The following is a 20,148-nucleotide window of genomic DNA, read 5'->3' as shown; positions in this document are numbered from 1 at the left end:
TTCCAGAGCCCCAACCCATGTCTGACGTTTAGTGTGAAGACCCATGACAGGGTGTATTACATGGTGTCTCCCTCCCCTGAGGCTATGCGCATCTGGATGGACGTCATCGTTACAGGGGCGGAGGGATACATGCAATTCATGGTCTAAACCAGTGGCGGCTGGTGATTGGCTGAATGCCCGGGGCGCGAGGTGGTTGGAGTTGTCAACAAAGCAGCATGACATATGATGCCAAGTTTTCGAGCTACTGGTAGTTTCCTTGAGAAGATATATAAAGCGATCTGTGCATTTGAACAACAGCACAAATGACCACTGCTGCACAAACTGCCACTGTTTTGAACAGATTAGATTATACTATTTAGAAGCAGGTCACGAACGAACAAGAACGTAACAAGCATGCAGATGCAGTAAGTGAAAACACATTATCTAACTGGGGTAATATAGCTAATATACTGTCACAAAGCATGATGCGCTAGCCAGTTCATTCTGAATATTTTCCATATTTCCCGAGTTAGATATTAGTTTAGAAAGACTTGAAATTGGCATGGGAGCTAACTACCTAGCAAGTTACCAGATAGCTATAACTAGCTAGCTGCTTGTCAAAGGTAGATAACTGGTTAATTTGACAAAAATTACTAAACTATTTCTCAATGTTTATAAAAATGACTGTATCTGGCTTAATGAATTTGATCATGCTGTTTCAGTTCACACTACATGTCGCCCTGTCACCTACAAGAGAACCAAATGAACAACTTGGGGGGAAACAATACAATTGGCCAGCCAGATCCCCAATGAGAAAGTTATAGATAGTGTATCCCTCTGTCTTTCAACACTTGTTTGATGTAGATGTCAGGTCCCAGGCTCCAATGACTGTTAGGGTTATTTATTTACAAGTTAATTACAATTAGATTGTTGCTTTAGCGCCATCTGTACCTGATCGAGCACACATCTGTACCTGATCTGGCGCGAGAGACTCATTGGGAGAGAGACGAGAACAGACCCAGAAGTTCTGATCGAGCACGCATTTGAACGCCCCAGGACAGTCCATTAACTTTGTACTGTTATAATTTATGCTAAGAAATCCTGCGATTTCATTGGGGCAGTTCCCCCTCATAGCAAAACAATATAAGCAATGTTTGCATGGCATATGCACCTGCGAGGGACAGAGTAGTAAGTAACTGAACAGCTGGACACATTTACTGCACTTTTATGAGCATTTAAAACATAATTCATGAATTATATAATATATATTGTATATATTTTTTATACAAATATTTTCTGTTGACCAATCATAATTGGGGCACCGCCCCTAACGCCCTAATGGACGGGTCGCTACTGGTCTAAACAACCCCACATCCTGACCACAGACTCTCAGATGACTAACAAACAGGGAATATACTCTCCTCCAGGCCCATCGGTGCCTAAAAGACAGAACAAGTTGACTGGTCAGGTTTGAGAACCTCTGTGACCCTTCTGCTTTTTAGCTCTGTAACCACTTTTATGTCCGTCTTACTTCAGTGAGCCCAGCTCCCTCCTCCTCTTCCGGATTCTGCTGATGTAATGGTCATCTGATACTTCGCAGTCTAGCAGGGAAGGACTTCCTCTGGAGGAGTGGGTGCCCAGTGGCGCTTGTTCATTCAGAAAGGACTTACTCAGAAGATTCTGATACTTATCGCTTTATGTTTGGAGAGGAGCCTTTTGGCACCTTAACATGGTTTACCCTCATGATATTTCAGGACTGTTAATGACCCAGAGTCTATGTCTGAGGTGTATTATGTAGTCTGATAGGCTCACAGTGTACTAGAGATTACTGCCCATTCAGGACAAGATACTTCTCTTCCATTGTATAATATCATGCTGCCAGTGGGCTGGGTGCAGCTCCCTACCCGATCAATGGGCTCATTCATTTCTGAAAGTTTGAGAAGCGTTGCGTCGTGCCTAAGAACAGCCCTTAGCCGTGGTATATTGGCCATATTTCACAAACCCCGAGGAGCTTATTGCTGTTATAAACTGGTAGTGAGATTACACATTGAATCCTTTAAAGTAGTATATATTATTCAGTAGAATCATAGGATTGAGGCTGCCATTGGATATAATATATGCCATTTCACAGACGCTTTTATCCAAAGCGATTTACTGTCATGCATGCATGTATTTTACGTACGGGTAGTCCCGGGAATCAAACCCATTACCCTGGCATTGCAAGGCCCATGCACTACCAATTGAGCTACAATTGAGCTAACGCCTCTACTTGTCTGGGTTGAGAAGAGGACCAGGGCCTGGTTTCCCAAAAGCATCTTAAGGCTCAATGGTTCTAAAGATGAATTTAGCCTTAAGATGCATTTGGGAAACCGGGACCAGATTGATTTAAGGAACACAAGCTGTCCCATCCTTTTCATCATCCAAATTGAGCTGTTTTCCTTCCAGCTGGACAGTCTCTTTTTTTCCCTCAAACACTCCCTCTCTCTCCTGGGCCAAACCCTCCCGAGACTGTCTAGCATCTGCACAGACTGAGAGGACAATATGTCCCTCCAGTGGAAAACCCAAGGTGATGCACATCACCGATGTGTGTCCTTTGTATCCTGCTGTTGCTTAGGAACGTGGAGATAACAGGGGAAACCCTGAAACACCAGGGACCTGAAGGATTTGAAAGTACCTCTCTCAGCACTATGTACCAAAGACATACCATGTCTGTATTTAATATGGAAATCATGGAAATGGAACCTTAAGGCTCCACAAAGGGCTACTTACCGGGTGTGGAAGGCATTGACACTGTGTGTGTGTGTGTGTGTGTGTGTGTGTGTGTGTGTGTGTGTGTGTACCTTTCGTGTGTGCCATACAGCTAAAATAAGTTAGCAAAAACATTCTAGGGCACTTCCAGTACTAGTTCAAATGAAATGTTTTAATGGAGCGTGGCATTGTATATTGTACCTTCATGTGAGTTGTGTTTTATGACTTGTAGTGTAGGATCATGCTGCCAGTGGGCTGGGTGCAGCTCCCTACCCGATCAATGGGCTCATTCATTTCTGAAAGTTTGAGAAGCGTTGCGTCGTGCCTAAGAACAGCCCTTAGCCGTGGTATATTGGCCATATTTCACAAACCCCGAGGAGCTTATTGCTATTATAAACTGGTTACAAACGTAATTAGAGCAGAAAAATTTAACGTTTTGTCATACCCGTGGTATACGGTCTGATATACCATGGCTTTCAGCCAATCAGAATTCAGGGCTCAAACCACCCAGTTTATAATTTGAGTTATTACACAGTCGCTATAAAACCTGTGCAGTACTTGGATATACTTGCTACTTATAAAATTACTTTTTGGGTCACAAATAATGGCACATTAATTTATATTAGTTTAATTTTCTTTTTGTTTTTTAACAAATATATATTAATATTTGTCAGTGGTATGTGCATGTTGAACAAACAAATAAGCTATTTGTGTGAAACCAAAGAGCAATGCAATCTGCAGTATTCTAGGGAGATTATATGAAGTCATGGAAAAAAGAAAATGGGATTCTACTTATTTGACCCAGGTATCTTAGCTGATATATTTGTAATTATGACAATGTTATGATAAGTTCTGATAATTGTAAGATGTAATGATACTGAAATGGCGCCCTCATTCACCATGAAGTCACAGGTAGAACGTAGTAGCAAGGTCCCTGACTGTCAACGAGGTGACTGCGGGAGTGCACACGAGACCAATTAACTTCTCTGACAGCGTTGCGGAGGTGACAGCAGGTTAGCTCACAGGGAATCTTTCACAGCGTTATGAAGAGGTGACTGACAAGCTCTCTGTGACCAGTTGTCTTTTAAAGGAGGATCCCCTATGTGCTCAGTCTGTGTGACTACACAATACAGGCACACGTTTCAGGTATTTTCCATGTATAAGTTACCAAGGAAAAAACTCAACATAACTGCAACACTTTTATGATGCATTTTAAATATATATTTTGCATTTTTATATGAACAGTGTTATTGTTAATCCTGCATGTTTTTTAAACAAATGTAAGAATAAATCATATATGTTTACTAATTTGTTTCATGTTACTATTGTTATTCCACTATATTTATACTTTGTCAAGTATTGTATTGAGCGTGTTGCTCTAACAAGGAGCGGAAGTAACATTGAGATCCAACTGCTACACAGGGAGGCTTACTGGTTATCCCATCTAAAAACATTGACCCCTAGTGGTCTGAATATTGACTTTGAACAATTCTCTCTTATATGAACAAGTCTTATACGTTGATATATTCTTTCTACAGCTTATTAGCGTACACTTAATATGTTCCCCTGTTGATGATGCTTATTATGCATTAAGGTTGAACCAACAAATATGAAATGAACTAGGAAACAATTAAATATGTGAAATTGAATTTAACAATAATGTATGTTGATGCTAATATTATGTACAATATTCAATTATGTTTTCATATGATAACAATAGCCAAATATATTTAATATGCCATGAACTATTATTTTTTAACATTTCCCTCAATTGATTCTAAGTAACTTAATAATTATTGGTTGCACTAATTGCACTGTTTGTCTACATAACCTGGTTCAAGCATTCTTGACGTCACCCTGAAGGAGGCAGAGATTCCGAGACATTGGTGATTTACCCAGTAAACGACTGGGAGTTGATAGATGGAGTGTGCAACTCTCCTTATTTTTATAGTTTATAGTTTATTCGCCGTTAGTCAGCACCTCCACATAAAATCATTTTTCTGGGTGTTGTGCCAGCTCATGTTTTTTATTCAAATATTGTAACGGTGGAAATCTTCAACATGTACGGACCATAATCTATGTTTTGTTGTATTTTATAGATTGTAGTGTTAGTTATTAAGGTGTTATATGAAAAGTGTTCTGCTGCCTTCACACTAGCTAACTGTCTTCACTTGTGAACTAGTGACCTAATTTGCAAACTCCTACATGGCTCAGAGTATCCATCTGGTGCACACTAATTATTTCTGCTTATCCACATACAGATGATACATTAGAGAATTGGTTGCTTTTTTCACACTTGTGTGTGTTTTGGTGGAGACTAACTGTGTTTCTTCACAGCACAAACTGGATTAAGAGGCAATATCCATGTTTTACATTTCATAACAACATAATAACCACATTCAAATTGATTATTTCAAATTTGCAGGTACACTTATGACAGCATTATGCAAATCATGAGTGAATGAGGAAATATTTAGAATTATACATCCAAGCATGGTATGATACATATTATTACAGACATCATCCTATTTCTGTGTTCACATGTTGGGGCCCTTATACATACAGTACCTGTCAAAAGTTTGGACACACCTACTCATTCAAGGGTTTTTCTTTACTTTGACTATTTTCTACATTGAATAATAATAATAATGAAGACATCAAAACTATGAAATAACACACATATAATAACCAAAAAAGTGTTAATCAAATCAAAATATATTTTATTTTATTTAGAATTCAAGGCACGCTTAACCAGCATGGCTACCACAGCATCCTGCAGCGATACGCCTTCCCATCTGGTTTGCTCTTAGTGGGACTATTATTTGTTTCTCAACAGGACAATGACCCAACACACCTCCAGGCTGTGTAAGGGCTAATTGACCAAGGAGAGTGATGGAGTGCTGCATCAGATGACCTGAACCCAATTGAGATGGTTTGGAATGAGTTGGACCGCAGAGTGAAGGAAAAGCAGCCAACGAGCGCTCAGCATATGTGGGAACTCCTTCAAGACTGTTGGAAAAGCATTCCAGGTGAAGCTCTTATCTCAAAAATTAAGCTCTTATCTCAAAATATAGACACTTTTTTTTGGTTACACATGAGTCCATATGTGTTATTTCATAGTGTTGATGTTTTCACTATTATTCTACAATGTAGAAAATAGTAAAAATAAAGAGAAACCCTGGAATGAGTACGTGTGCCCAAACTTTTGACTGGTACTGTACATCTAGACCACTCCTCCCTACTCTCACAACCCTTTCATTGGTTGACCTAGTGGGGTTGGCATGGAGATACTGGAAATTGAGCATGCTAAATTAGCTTCAAAAGGAGTACATCCTTTCTCTCGGGGCAGACGCAGGCGAGCACACATACACAGACTGTTCTTTGAATTGCCCAAGTGCATTGTGGGGATGGTAAATTGTGTAACATCTGGGGCAGGAGGGTGGTTTAGTTGGTTGACTACATTGAATAGCTGGTTGAGAATGTAAAGAGTCAGCTTTATGTTCCTGTACAGCCTGACAGAATCAGCATGTCTTATACCATACTAAAATACATAGTTGATCATCTTAGTATTCAACATTTAAGCAACATGACAGTAAAACTATGGTAAATAGCAGGCAACAAAGGTTATCGTTCAGTGCATTGTTTACATGTATGTGCTCGGATAGAGACCTATGCACCGTATTGTATAAGTACAACATGGAATAGATCCATCTGCTTCCTGTGTAATTCTCATGGAAAATGTCATCTCCAATTTCAGGAGGCCTTATAATACATGCATAATGAGTTTATCACTGGCATTGTAAACCCTCTCTCACCTTTGGTAATGGCTTTCATCTGTCCCAGTGTCATGTATACATACAGTGACTGAAGAGAGAGAGAAACACTACTACAGAGACTCAAATTAAAGAGACTCAAACTACAGAGACTCAAATTGATCTGTGCTCATTATAATCCCAGATTTTTCTTTGCCCCATCATAATTTCCAATGAAAATCCATAATTATCTGTCATGAATGCCTCTATTGTCTCTGTTGCTGATCTCTGACCTCCCTGCTCGACCTAGCTAACACTCTACAGGCTACTCCTTTCTGCCTTACACCATCTCACTACCAAACATCCTGCAAGTGTAGACATTCCATGTTCCTATCTATCACATACTCCACTTCATATTATCCTGAACAACTCCACTCGATCCTTTGAAACAACTGTTACTTACACCTAATTCTGTCCCACCCAGCCTCTCTCATGTCCTGCTTGCCTCGTAGATAGATAGAGCCTGGGGAGGATATTGTTCTATTTTCGCAGGGAGAGATGTTTTCACAGTCCTGATGTCTAATTCAGTATCTCATGCTTTTCCTGTGAAACGGCAACTGCTCTCTTCTCTGCTCAGGGTCTCTGGCTTTACGTAGTGAACAGAGCTGTGTTTGTGCAGCCTGCCTTGCGCTTCATCTATAATTATAAACTGGGTGGTTCGAGCCGTGAATGCTGATTGGCTGACAGCCGCGGGTATGACAAAACATTTATTTTTACTGCTCTAATTACGTTGGTAATCAGTTTATAATAGCAACAAGGCACCTCAGGGGTTTGTGGTAAATTTTGCCAATATACCACAGCTAAGGGCTGCGTCATGCCTAAGAACAGCCCTTATCCGTGGTATAATGGCCAAATAAAACACCCTCTCTGGCCTTATTGCTTAAATACCCATCCTTTATTTCTCTCTCCTTTTGCTAAAAGACTAGCCGCCGATCACCAGGTCAGTGGGTTTGGAGCATGGCAGAACGCTGCTCTGCCGAGATTGGACCATCCCAGTGCACAGTCATCATTATAATGCCTACATGATATGGTAGCGGGGCAGGAGGTTAGTTAAAGGACTGGAAGACTGCCTCTTTCCCATGCTGTCCTCTCTTCGTCCCTCCCCTCCTCTGTTCTAATGGTGTCAGGCCTAACATAATGCCACTGCAGTAGAGAAAGTTTTGGGGTGGAATGGTTTGTCACTACGCCATTGAGCCCTATCCTCACTGCTGATACTGTCTCTTACTCATGCATACTGTATGAACATACACATACTATTGATTCTCAGGACCCACATAGACTTATCCCTCCATGCTGTCTCTACATCCTCAGGACCCACATAGACTTATCCCTCCATGCTGCCTCTACATCCTCAGGACCCACATAGACTTATCCCTCCATGCTGCCTCTACATCCTCAGGACCCACATAGACTTATCCCTCCATGCTGTCTCTACATCCTCAGGACCCACATAGACTTATCCCTCCATGCTGTCTCTACATCCTCAGGACCCACATAGACTTATCCCTCCATGCTGTCTCTACATCCTCAGGACCCACATTGACTTATCCCTCCATGATGATTCTACATTCTAAGATGCACCCACACATGAAATGAAGTTACACAATGTGTCATTTATCTCAGCTTAAGATAGGCATAGCAATTCCTTAGGTATGTAATGTGAGAGATAGACACCGATGGTTGAAGAGTGTGTATGCAAATCCTTATGCCATCTGTTAAAATAAAGCTGACACATTTATCTCCATCAGCTAACTGCATCGTTTGTGCACATATCCCTACGCTATCTATTCAGATGAAGCTGCTTCAGACGCTGTGCTGTTGTTACACAAATACTGCATCAAAGTCACACGTTACTGAAAACAGTAGTTGTGAAATGGATCCTGAACATCACACTCAGAGATATCTAGGGTCATTTTAGGGTGACTTACGTACAGTGTACTCACATTGTTTTATTGATTAAATAGGAAACATAGATCATGTATAAACACAAATATTGTCCTCATCTGAGCATGACTACCGCTATTTTTATTTATACTTATTTTACCAGGTAATTTGACTGAGAACACATGATCATTTACAGCAACGACCTGGGGAATAGGTATAGATTGGTGGGATTGGTAAAAGGGATGCACCCTTCCAAAATCTGAAGCGTTCAGCATCTACTCAGTGTAACTCAAACTCCACAGGGTCCGTTATACAGGCTTACCCCCTGTCCAAACCTTCCATAGGTGCCGTCCCATCCATAATGAACTCCATCCAGAGCAACAGTCTTTCCCAAAGTACACAGTGTGATTGATTGTTATTTATGAGCAGGCAGCAGCTAGGCAGGGTCTGTACGGTTCCACACAGTGTAAATAAAAAACATGGAGAAAAGTAGGAAGAGTCGTCTGGCTCATATTGCCGTACATCCAGAGATGTTACAGGATACTGGTTTGTTTGTTGCGTTTCTTCAGAGGTGTGGACCCTCTCTTGGCACGAAGGCTACAGTATCACTTATCAAAAGAAAAAGAAAACAGGATTTTTAGACAGTAATTCAAAAAGAGGGAGTAACAAAAGATAAAAAGTATTGTAGAAAAAGTAGATTTTTCACTCTGATAGTCAGTAGGAAAAAAGCACCCTTAAGAATATCTCTCTCTTCCATGTGTTGTTGCTTCTGACCGTGGTATGCTACCGTACCGTGTCCCTTTCATGATACATCCCAAACAAACGTTGTTGTGACCGTCCTCCTCAACCACCATTTTATCCCAGGTTGAGATTAGCCCTGAACCTTGGCTGAATGCATCTGTCAAGTTGGCACAATACAAGGGAGCCATGGTCATTACTCCGGTTCCCAGGGGATATGTGTTGTTGTTCTTCAGCCTCAACCTCCATGTTAGTGTTGCTCTGAAGCTGTCGTTGGTGTGGATAAGTAAAGAGACTTCAGCAATGTGGGATAGAGAGCCATTTGAGAAAGTCATGAAGATGAACCAGAGCAAAACAATTGGACTGTCTTTGTAAATATACAGGGCAAAGGGTGCCAATGTGATAATGTTAAAATAAGGATTTTGAGTGAAAGCAACCATTTGGATGTTTATGTTTGAAGCAGTCTCTTAGCATTATTTTCTGATTTGAGTGTTGGCAGCTGTGGTGGCTGTGAGCTTATTGCCGATCCTGCGGACAGGAACCTTGGACAAAGGTATCTTGGAGCGCGGGAGCTCCTTAGCTCCTTGGGGGACAGGGATATTGCACTGGACTCCCAGCTTGACAGGTATCTTGGAGTCACGTGGTATACCCCTGTAGACTGTGGGTTGCCGGAGCTGGCGACTCTCCTCCGGGCTATGTTTTACAGGGGACAGGCTGGCCTCAACTTCAGCTTCAGCAGAGGAGTTACTAATTGTGTCCTTGCTGACTTCGTGCCGTAAGCTGGGGCGTTGACTCCCCTCTTCCAGCCCTGTAATAGGTGGGTCCCAGCACCCCTTGTGGTCAGTGGGCTGACTCTCACGGAGTGGCAACTTGCCCGTCCTGCCTCCACCACAGACAGGGATCTTACTGAGCCCTGCTGCCCTCACTGGGCGCGTCTTCTTCTCTGTGGGGGGGCCCTGGGGGACCATGTGTATTTCATTCTGTGTAACATGACGTTTCTCTTCTCTCTTGGGTGACTTTTTCCAGGCACCCCGCACATCCATGCCGTTTGGACTCGTCATGTCCTCTCCTCTATTCAGAGAGGCCTTGCGCTCACAACCCTTCACCTGAGCAGAGGCAAGGGGTGTATCCTGCAGAGGGAGAGGGGTGAGAACAGGAGAGGGCATAGAGGAAGGGACTGGGGCAGGGGCAGAGACAGGGGTTGTCTTAGACATAGGGACTGGAGTTGTGGTAGGGGCAGGGGTAGGGAAAGGAGGAGTCTTAGACATAGGGATTGGTGTTGGAGTAGGGGCAGGGGGAGCCTTTGAGTCAGCTAGAATTGAAGAGGGGGTTTGTACAGGAGCAGGGCTAGTGACTGAGGCTGGCACTGGAACCGGGATAAAGGGAATTTTAAATGTTGAGCTCAGGACAGCCATAGGATAAAATGATGTTAGGGAAGGAGGTGCGGTAATGGAATCCAGACATGGGGCAGAGCTAATTTTGGGTGGTGAGGTAAAGGTAAAAGTGGCTGGGGGGGTTACAGGAGCTGGCTTGGATGAGGTTACTACTGGAGCAGGTGGGAATGAGGTTACTACTGGAGCAGGAGGTGGGGATGAGGTTACCACTGGAGCAGGAGGTGGAGATGAGGTTACTACAGGGGGTGGAAGTGGGGATGAGGTTACCACTGGAGCAGGAGGTGGGGATGATGTTACTACAGGTGCTGGAGGTGGGGATGAGGTTACCATTGGAGCAGGAGGTGGGGATGACGTTACTACTGGAGCAGGAGGTGGGGATGAGGTTACCACTGGAGCAGGAGGTGGGGATGAGGTTACTACTGGAGCGGGTTTGAAAGTAGAGGTAGCAGTGATGCCAATAGGGGCAGGGCTTGGGGTGGATTTTGTTGTTGGTGGAGGGGAGGGTTTTGTTTTGGGGCTTGATTTGGTGGTAGGGCTAGTGATAGTTGTGGGCATAGTTGAGGGTTTGGTTGTCACAATAGGGTTAGGTTCAGGTTTTATCGACCAGCTGGTAGGTTCAGGTTTGGTAGTAGGGGCAGAGGAAGGGTTAAGCATTGGGATAGGGGTTGTACTAGCTGAATTAGCAGCAGTAGGAGCAGGGGTTGGTATAGGGGAAGGGGCAGATTTGGCTGAAAGAGTAGTTGAGGTACTCTCTCCAGGCACATCTCCCTTGGTCCCAGGTCCGGTTCCGACAGTGGTGCTGGCTTTGCCCCACTCTGCCTCCACTTCAGCAGTGATGTCTCCACATCCGGACAGCGAGTCGAAGCTTATCAGAGAGGAGATGTCTGCAAGCAGCGACCTCAGACGATCCACAGCAGGATCCAACGGTGGTGGTTCAATGGTGGGCAGAGGCGACGCTACATCCTCATTAGATCCAGTGACACTGTATGTAGCCGCTGAGAGAGCCGTTGTCTCTGGTGGGATAGCGGCTGAGCTCTCCTGCACTGTGGGGCTCTTGGATGAAACAGGGGACCCTTGTCCAGACTCAGGTTCTGGGACATCCAGGCTGTGAGGCGCAGGTCTGGGTGTCAAAGTCATGTCCTCCTTGATGATCTCCATGCTGTTTGTACAGGACGACATGAGGAGAGGGCTCGGAGGGGTATCGGTCTCGTCGCTGGCCTCCTCTCGCTGATTCCATCCCATACTGCCGAAGAGACCTTTCAAACCCCGACGCTGGCGTATTGTTGGCTGAGACTCTGTACGGAACCTCCGGTCTACTCCTCCTTGTCGGCTGCGCTGCAGCTTCATCAGGAAGCTGAGGGATTTGGCGGAGGTGATGGAGGAGATGGAGGGAAGCTCGGCAGAAGGGATGGGGGGATTTCCATCATCACCCAGGGGCTCCTCCTCTGGTTCCTGCTCCTCTCTCTGACTCACCTCTGGTTCTTGCTCCTTCTCCGGCTCCTTGTCCTTCTCCAGCTCCGACTCTGCTGCCACAGACTCCTTTAATCCATCCACTGTCTTGCTCCTGGCGATAGGTGATTTGTTGTTCCCCTCGCCTTTGCCACGTATGGAGAAGATGCTGCCTGGCTTGCGCTTCCCAAACAGCTTGAAGGCTTTTCTGATTTTTCCAGGAGGCTGGGGATCGCATGGCGAGGGTTCGCTACTCTCCGACTGTACATCCATTTTGAATCTCTATATTCCTGTCTGCTGTTATCTTCCTACTTCGTGCTCTATTTCTATCACCCACCTATAGCTAACTGAACATTTACCATTATTTTCTCGTACCTAACGCTTTTTCCCGTCTCTGCAGACTGGCTGTGCTTCAATTGCTTGCAGTATGTTTCTCTCTCCTCTCTCTATCCCTCCCTTTGCCTATCTCTCCCCTCCAGCTCTTTCTCCTCTATTTCGCCCTCACATGCCCCTCCCATCTCCCTATCCCCTCTTTTTCTCTGGCTGCTCCTGCAGGTCTCCATGGCAACTGAGGGGCTGAGCAGCTTTCGTCAGTGATGGAGCAGAGCCAGAGGCTTTCATCATCCCACCCCAGACACCACTCTCATCTTTCTTACTCTTTCTCTATCGCTGATACCCCCCTCCTCTCTCTATCTCTCTGTCTCTGTATTTTTGTTTACAACTCTGTCTGAGTTTCATGTCCCCTGTGTTGTTACGCATTTTACCTGTTTTATGTTGATGTGTGTATGTCTCTGTCTTTGCCTGTAAATGCAGCGTGTCATTCCTGACCTGTTAAGCATGTAGGGCTATATTAATTCATTGATTTTAAGAGTGCATGTGGCATGAGTTTGCCTGTAAATGCTCCCTCCCAACACAAATCCTCACTGCCTTGACCTCTCCAACAACTCCAACAACAATCAAGATCAGGGAGGATGACAAACAAGCCTTTCGTATTAATTACATAAATCCAATTGAATAAAACATGGTTCCATTCCTGACGGATTCATGTCCCACATATAGGATTTGTGTAAATCTGGAAAATTAGGATTTGAAGGATTGTGGAATTTGAGAGCTATTAAAGCTCTAATGTACTTATGTTGCACATTATTGCTGAATAGCATAGAGCTCTGTCTGGGCTGAGCATGTAGTCTCTGAGAGGATCTTTCCTTCTATATCGCCTGGAAGCAGAGAACTAATTTTCTCTCACTCTCTCACACAAATGAACATACACACACACACGCACATACATCTTCTAATGGAATTCATTATGCACTCCACTCAGAGAGCTTGTTGCCATCCTATCCAACACAGTTTCTTGAGTGTGATTCCACCCTCTTCCATCTTCATTATCTCGCCTAATTTTTGCATCATTCCTCAATTTCTGTTTTTACATGCCTCTTTCCTCCACTCCTTCCCATTTGAGTAATTCAGCAGACACTCTTATCCAGAGCGACTTACAGTTAGTGCATTCATCTTAAGATAGCTAATTGACTGAGACAACCACATATCAGTCATAGTAAGTACACTTTTCCTCATTAAAGAAGTTATCAGTATAGTTATAGCTAGTAGCAAAAGACGAGTGCAAAGATTTTACTCCATCACTCTTCCCTGTCTCCATCTTCCACATCCACCTCTCTACCCCGGTCTCCATCTTCCACATCCACCTCTCTACCCCGGTCTCCATCTTTCACAACCACTTCTCTAACCTGGTCTCCATCTTTCACATCCACCTCACTAACCTGTCTCCATCTTTCACATCCACCTCTCTAACCTGTCTCCATCTTTCACATCCACCTCTCTAACCTGGTCTCCATCTTTCACAACCACCTCTCTAACCTGGTCTCCATCTTTCACATCTACCTCTCTAACCTGTCTCCATCTTTCACAACCACCTCTCTAACCTGGTCTCCATCTTTCACATCCACCTCTCTATCCTGGTCTCCATCTTTCACATCCACCTCTCTAACCTGTCTCCATCTTTCACACCTTTCTCTCTTCTCTTTTCCGCTTCATTCATTCAGACTTAAAGTACTACTTTCACCAGAACACTTTAGTATCAGGATAAGATAAGACCCAGATGCAGACAGTCTCAAAGTAACAATGTTTATTACAGCAACAGGAGCAAAGGTAAAAGACAGGAGGCAGGCTCAGGGTATGGTCAGACAGAGGTCGATAATCAAGATACGTGGTGCCAAGGTACAGGACGGCAGGCAGGGGCAAGCAGAGTGGTCAGGCGGGTGGGCTCAGGGTCAGGACAGGCAAGGGTCAAAAACCAAGAGGACGAGAAAAGAGAGACTGGGGAAAAGCAGGAGCTGATACAAAAATGCTGGTTGACTTGACAAACAAGACGAACTGGCAACAGACAAACAGAGAACACAGGTATAAATACACAGGGTGTATTTGGTGCTGCCATGGTGCTGTATCCCCGGATGAAGCGAGGATAGAAGTTGGCGAACCCCAGGAAATGTTCCAGCTGCACCCTGGACGAAGGCTGGGGTCAATCCACCACAGGCCTCACCTTCCCAGGATCCATCTGGAAACTACCAGCTGAGATGATGTACCCCCAGAAAGGTGATGGTGGAGCGATGTAACTCGCACCTCTCTGCCTTAACAAACAGCTGGTTCTCCAGGAGGCGTTGAAGAACCTGTCGAACGTGGAGCACATCTTCTTGGGGGGAGTGGGAGAAGACGAGGATGTCATCAATGTAGATGAAGATGAACCGGTTCAACATGTCGCGGAGAACATAATTTACCAGAGCCTGGAACACAGCAGGGGCGTTGGTGAGGACAAATGGTATGACCAAATACTCGTGGTGGCCACTGGCCGTGAGTTGTGCACTCATCCCTCTCCCGTATCTGCACCCGGTGGTTAGCGTTCCGTAGATCCAGCTTGGAAAACATGGTGGCCCCCTGTAGTGGATCGAAGGCAGAGGAGATGAGTGGTAGCGGGTAGCAGTTCTTTAACCTTATTGCATTGTCCCCAGTAGTCAATTGTCCTTCTTCTATAAAATAAGAACCCTGCGCCGCCGAGAGAGGACGAAGGACATATAAATCCTGCAGCTAGGGAGTCCCCAATGTAGGTGTCCATAGCCTTGAAGTGAAGTGAAGTAGCCCGAGCCTTGTTGATCATCTCCCGAATGTCCTGGTACTCCGCGGGAATGGCAGAGTGGTCCGGGGCACCTTCTCGAGCCCCGGGGAGGAAGTCCCGGGGCAGGTTGCGCTGACTTCAGACACTGGGCGTGGCAGAATGGACTCCAGCCCATGATGGCACCAGTAGACCAGTTGATTAGGAGATTGGGTCGCTGGAGCCAGGAGAATCCCAATACCACTGGAATCTGAGGAGACTTGATGAGCAGGAATTGAATAGTATCGCTGTGATTCCCTGACACCCGTAGGTTGATGGGAGTGGTAATATGAGTGACCCAGCCTATAGACCGCCCATCCAGTGCTCTAACATCCATGGGAGTGGAGAGAGGCTGAGTGGGGATGTTCAGCTCAGAAGCCAGAGTAGCATCCAAAAAACTCTCATCCATCCCAGAGTCAATGAGGACCCGAAAAGATTTAGACTGGTTTCCCCACAGCAGAATGGCATGGACAGGGGTGCGAGCAAGAGAAGAAGAAGTACTCACTCCTACCAGTGAGCCTGATCTCTTTAAAGGACAAGAGGACACAGAATTACCAAGAGTCCTTTGCTCTTTGTGTCAATCCTGTATTGCCGTTCCGCTGGCAATAGCCCAGCTCTACCTAGTTGCATAGGCTCGGGAAGCGTTGACTCAGCCGTCTTCGGCGACTCTCGGGCAAGGTCAGGAAGCCTCGGGTTCTCTTGGAAATGGGATCGTCGGGGACTTCCGGGATGACTCGGATGCAAGGTGGAATCCCTGGACGTGTGAGCGAAGTCACCCATCGATTCTGATGGTCAAAGCGATGAGGAAATCGAGATCCGTAGGTAACTCCTGAACAACAAGCTCGTCCTTGACCTCCCCCGAGACGCCTTGCAGGAACATATCTAACAGTGCTTCCTGGTTCCAAGCACTCTCCGCTGCCAACGTGCGGAAATCCACCACATAGTCGGCCACAATGCAGGAGTCCTGCCGAAGCTGAATTAGCTTCCGAGCAGTTTCTCTTCTGGAGAACGGGGTGTAAAAAACCTTCACCTCTCCCACAAATCCCTCCAGACTAACGCATATGGCCAGGCTGACTCCCATACAGCAGTAGCTCACGTGAGAGCCCTCCCGGACATCCACGTGATGTCACTCCAAGATAGCCTGAGGGGAAAGAGGAGGGCTGAAGCTCGTAAATGAGGGCACACTGAGCTAGAAGAAACACCCGACAGATGCTCTACTCTCCATTGAAGCGTTCCGGGGGGGTAAACGGTGCTCCCGAGAAGGTGGAGTGGTCGATGAGACGGCTCTGCTAACAGCTGGGTTTCCGAGCGGCTGTGGGATTACCACCATGGTAGGCTGCCTCCCAAACTGCGGAATTGCTTCGGCAAACTGTCCAATGCCCGGTCATGGCGTTTAGCCAACTCATTAAATAGTACCCGCAAAACACCCTTCTCAACATCAACAGTGAGGAGGCGAATCCGGGATGCTGGCCTTCTAGGCAGAGTTCCTCTGTCCAGTGTCTGTGTTCTTTGCACCTCTTAATCTTTTATTTTATTGGTCAGTCTGAGATATGGATTTTTCTTTGCAACTCTGCCTAGAAGGACAGCTTCCCGGACTCACCTCTTCACTGTTGATGTTGAGACTGGTGTTTTGCAGGTACTATTTAATGAAGCTGCCAGTTGAGGAGTTGTGAGGTGTTTGTTTCTCAAACTAGATACTCTAATGTACTTGTCCTCTTGCTCAGTTGTCCACCAGGGCCTCTCTCTCCTCTTTCTATTCTAGTTAGAGCCAGTTTGCGCAGTACTTTGAAGGGAGTGGTACACAGCGTTGTATGAGATCTTCAGTTTCTTGGCAATTTCTCACATGTAATAGCCTTAATTTCTCAGAACAAAAATAGACTGACGAGTTTCAGAAGAAAGTTCATGGTTCGGGCCATTTTGAGCCTGTAATCGAACACACAAATGCTGACGCTCCAGATACTCAACTAGTCTAAAGAAGGACAGTGTTATTGCTTCTTTAATAAGCACAGCAGTTTTCAGCTGTGCTAACATAATTGCAAAAGTGTTTTCTAATGATCAATTAGCCTTTTAAATGATAAACTTGGATTAGCTAACACAACATGCCATTGGAACACAGGAGTGATGGTTGCTGATAATGGGCCTCTGTACGCCTATGTAGATATTCCATAAAAATAATATGCAGTTTCAAGCTACAATAGCAATTTACAACATTAACAATGTCTACACTGTATTTCTGATCAATTTGATGTTATTTTAATGGACAAAAAATGTGCTTTCCTTTCAAAAACAAGGAAATTTCTAGGTGACCCAAAAACTTTTGAACGGTAGTGTACATACCCCAACCAGAAGCCATGGATTACAGGCAACATTCGCACTGAGCTAAAGGGTAAAGCTGCCGCTTTCAAGGAGCGGGACTCTAACACGGAAGCTTATAAGAAATCCCACTAAGCCCTTCGACGAACCATCAAACAGGCAACGCGTCAATACAGGACTAAGATTGAATCGTACTACACTGGCTCTGACGCTTGTCAGATGTGTCAGGGCTTGCAGCTATTACAGACTGCAAAGGGAAGCACAGCCGAGAGCTACCCAGTGACACGAGCCTACCAGACGAGCTAAATAACTTCTATGCTCGCTTCGAGGCAAGTAACACTGAAATATTGTCAGTGAAACACCAGCTGTTCCGGACGACTGTGTGTTCACGCTCTCCGCAGCCTTTAAACAGGTCAACATTCACAAGGCACCTGGGCCAGACGGATTACCAGGATGTGTACTCCGAGCATGTGCTGACCAACTGGCAAGTGTCTTCACTGACATTTTCAACCTCTCCCTGTCTTTAATACCAACATGTTTCAAGCAGACCACCATAGTCCCTGTACCCAAGAACACTAAGGTAACCTGCCTAAATGACTACAGACCCGTAGCACTCACGTCTGTAGCCATGAAATGCTTTGAATGGCTGGTCATGGCTCACATCAACACCATTATCCCAGAAACCCTAGACCCACTCCAATTTGCATACCAGATCCACAGATGATGCAATCTCTATTGCACTCCACACTGCCCTTTCCCACCTGGACAAAAGGAACACCTATGTGAAAATGCTATCCATTGACTACAGCTCAGTGTTCAACACCATAGTGCCCTCAAAGCTCATCACTAAGCTAAGGACCCTGGGATTAAACACCTCCCTCTGCAACTGGATCCCGGACTTCCTGACAGGCTGCCCCCTGGTGGTAAGGGTAGGTAACAACACTTCCGACACGCTTTACTTCAACAAGGGGGCCCCTCGGGGGTGTGTGCTCAGTCCCCTCCTGTACTCCCTGTTCACTCATGACAGCACGGCCAGGCACGACTCCAACACCATCATTACGTTTGCTGATGACACAACAGTGGTAGGCCTGATCACTGACAATGATAAGACAGCATATAGGGAGGAGGTCAGAGACCTGATCATGTGGTGCAAGGACAACAACCTCTCCCTCAATGTGATCAAGACAAAGAAGTTGATTGTGGACTACAGGAAAAGAAGGACCGAGCATGCCCCCATTCTCATAGACGGGGCTGTAGTGGAGCAGATTGAGAGCTTCAAGTTCCTTGGTGTCCCATCACCAACAAACTAACATGGTCCAAGCACACCAAGACAGTTGTGAAGAGGGCACGACAAAACCTATCCCCCTCAGGAGACTGAAAAGATTTGGCCTTGGTCCTCAGATCCTCAAAAGGCTTTACAGCTGCACCATCAAGAGCATCCTGACGGGTTGCATCACTGCCTGGTATGGCAACTGCTCGGCCCCCGACCGCAAGGCACTACAGAGCGTGGTGAGTACGGACCCAGTACATCACCGGGGCCAAGCTTCCTGCCATCCAGGACCTCTATACCAAGACTCCAGCCACCCTAGTCATAGACTGTTCTCTCTGCTACTGCACGGCAAGCGGTACTGGAGCGCCAAGTCTAGGTCCATGAGGCTTCTAAACAGCTTCTACCCCCGAACCATAAGACTCCTGAACAGCTAATCAAATGGCTACCCAGACTATTTGCATTGCCTGTTTCTAGGTAGGAGCACTGTACTTTGGCCAATAAAATAATATATATAATAGCTCATCTCAGCTTGAGTAAGGCTGTAGGGTTTGGCCATGTGAAGCTGGGGCTAACATGTGACAAATTATAATCGTACACAAATTGACCTCAGAAATAAACAACATTTGCATATTAAAATAAAAAGAAACAGTAGGTACCCGGCACAGCCTATCTCTTATCTCCAAACAAATATGGCAAGTTTGGCAACCAGGTCATAAACTGACACATGAGGTGAAGCATATAAAACATGTTATCCATTCTCATGTGGTCTAGGCCAGGGGTTTTCAACTGGGGGTCCACGAAGATACTGTAGTGGGTCCTATAAAATAATATAAATAATATTTTATTTTCAGTGGTTTTTTTGTGGGTTTTTTTATATCGCTAGCAACATACCTACAGTAGAAAAGAGGAGAATATATTCTAATGATGTCAACTTTATTTATCAACTACTAATATTGAGCAAACTACACTCATTGGAGCCAATTACACTCACTGGAATATCTGACATAGGCCTTGAAAAAGCATCCGAGAATAGGCTACCAGTGCGGGAAGTGCCACCGGCTGCTGGTAAGCTTTCATTGGCCTAAACAACTGGCCTAAACAACTGCTCTTAGCGAACATGGGTTTGGAGTTACCTTTCTAGATAATAGGCTATGTTAGAGTTTTACACCTCCTCTTCCAATTAGAATGTCAAAATAATTTTACCTTTATTTCACTAGGCAAGTCAGTTAAGAACAAATTCTTATTTTCAATGACGGCCTAGGAACAGTGGGTTAACTGCCTGTTCAGGGGCAGAACGACAGATTTGTACCTTGTCAGCTCAGGGGTTTGAACTTGCAACCTTCCAGTTACTAGTCCAACACTCTAACCAATAGGCTACCCTGCCACCCCAAATCTATT

At 45.2% G+C, this 20,148-nt stretch overlaps 2 protein-coding genes across 11 annotated transcripts in view; one reads left to right on the top strand and one right to left on the bottom strand.

Annotated features, from left to right (window-relative positions):
* Positions 1-4,035, top strand: part of LOC110509425 (pleckstrin homology-like domain family B member 2) — a 32,910-nt gene extending 28,875 nt beyond the window's left edge. For all 10 annotated transcript variants that reach the window (XM_090226209.1, XM_036967408.2, XM_036967409.2 and 7 more), the window contains one exon: positions 7-4,035. In XM_090226209.1, the coding sequence (XP_090082335.1) occupies positions 7-147 (141 nt within the window). In that variant the 3' untranslated portion in view covers positions 148-4,035. The remainder of the gene's footprint in view (positions 1-6) is intronic.
* Positions 4,036-8,447: 4,412 nt separating this feature from the next.
* LOC149970372 (uncharacterized) lies at positions 8,448-12,568 on the bottom strand. The gene has a single exon (XM_090226214.1). The coding sequence runs from the start codon at positions 12,275-12,277 to the stop codon at positions 9,635-9,637; it is 2,643 nt and encodes an 880-aa protein (XP_090082340.1). The 5' UTR covers positions 12,278-12,568; the 3' UTR covers positions 8,448-9,634.
* Between the last annotated feature and the right edge of the window lie 7,580 nt (positions 12,569-20,148).

The sequence above is a fragment of the Oncorhynchus mykiss genome, chromosome 29, assembly GCF_057628025.1.
Source record: "Oncorhynchus mykiss isolate SJ-2025 chromosome 29, ASM5762802v1, whole genome shotgun sequence".
NCBI lineage: Eukaryota > Metazoa > Chordata > Actinopteri > Salmoniformes > Salmonidae > Oncorhynchus > Oncorhynchus mykiss.
The sequence above is the reverse complement of the archived record's forward strand: the minus strand, read 5'-3'. Positions and strand labels throughout refer to the sequence as shown.

Excerpts from the sequence above, each read along its gene's own strand:
- LOC149970372 (XM_090226214.1), bottom strand. The coding sequence starts at position 12,277 with ATGGATGTACAGTCGGAGAGTAGCGAACCCTCGCCATGCGATCCCCAG.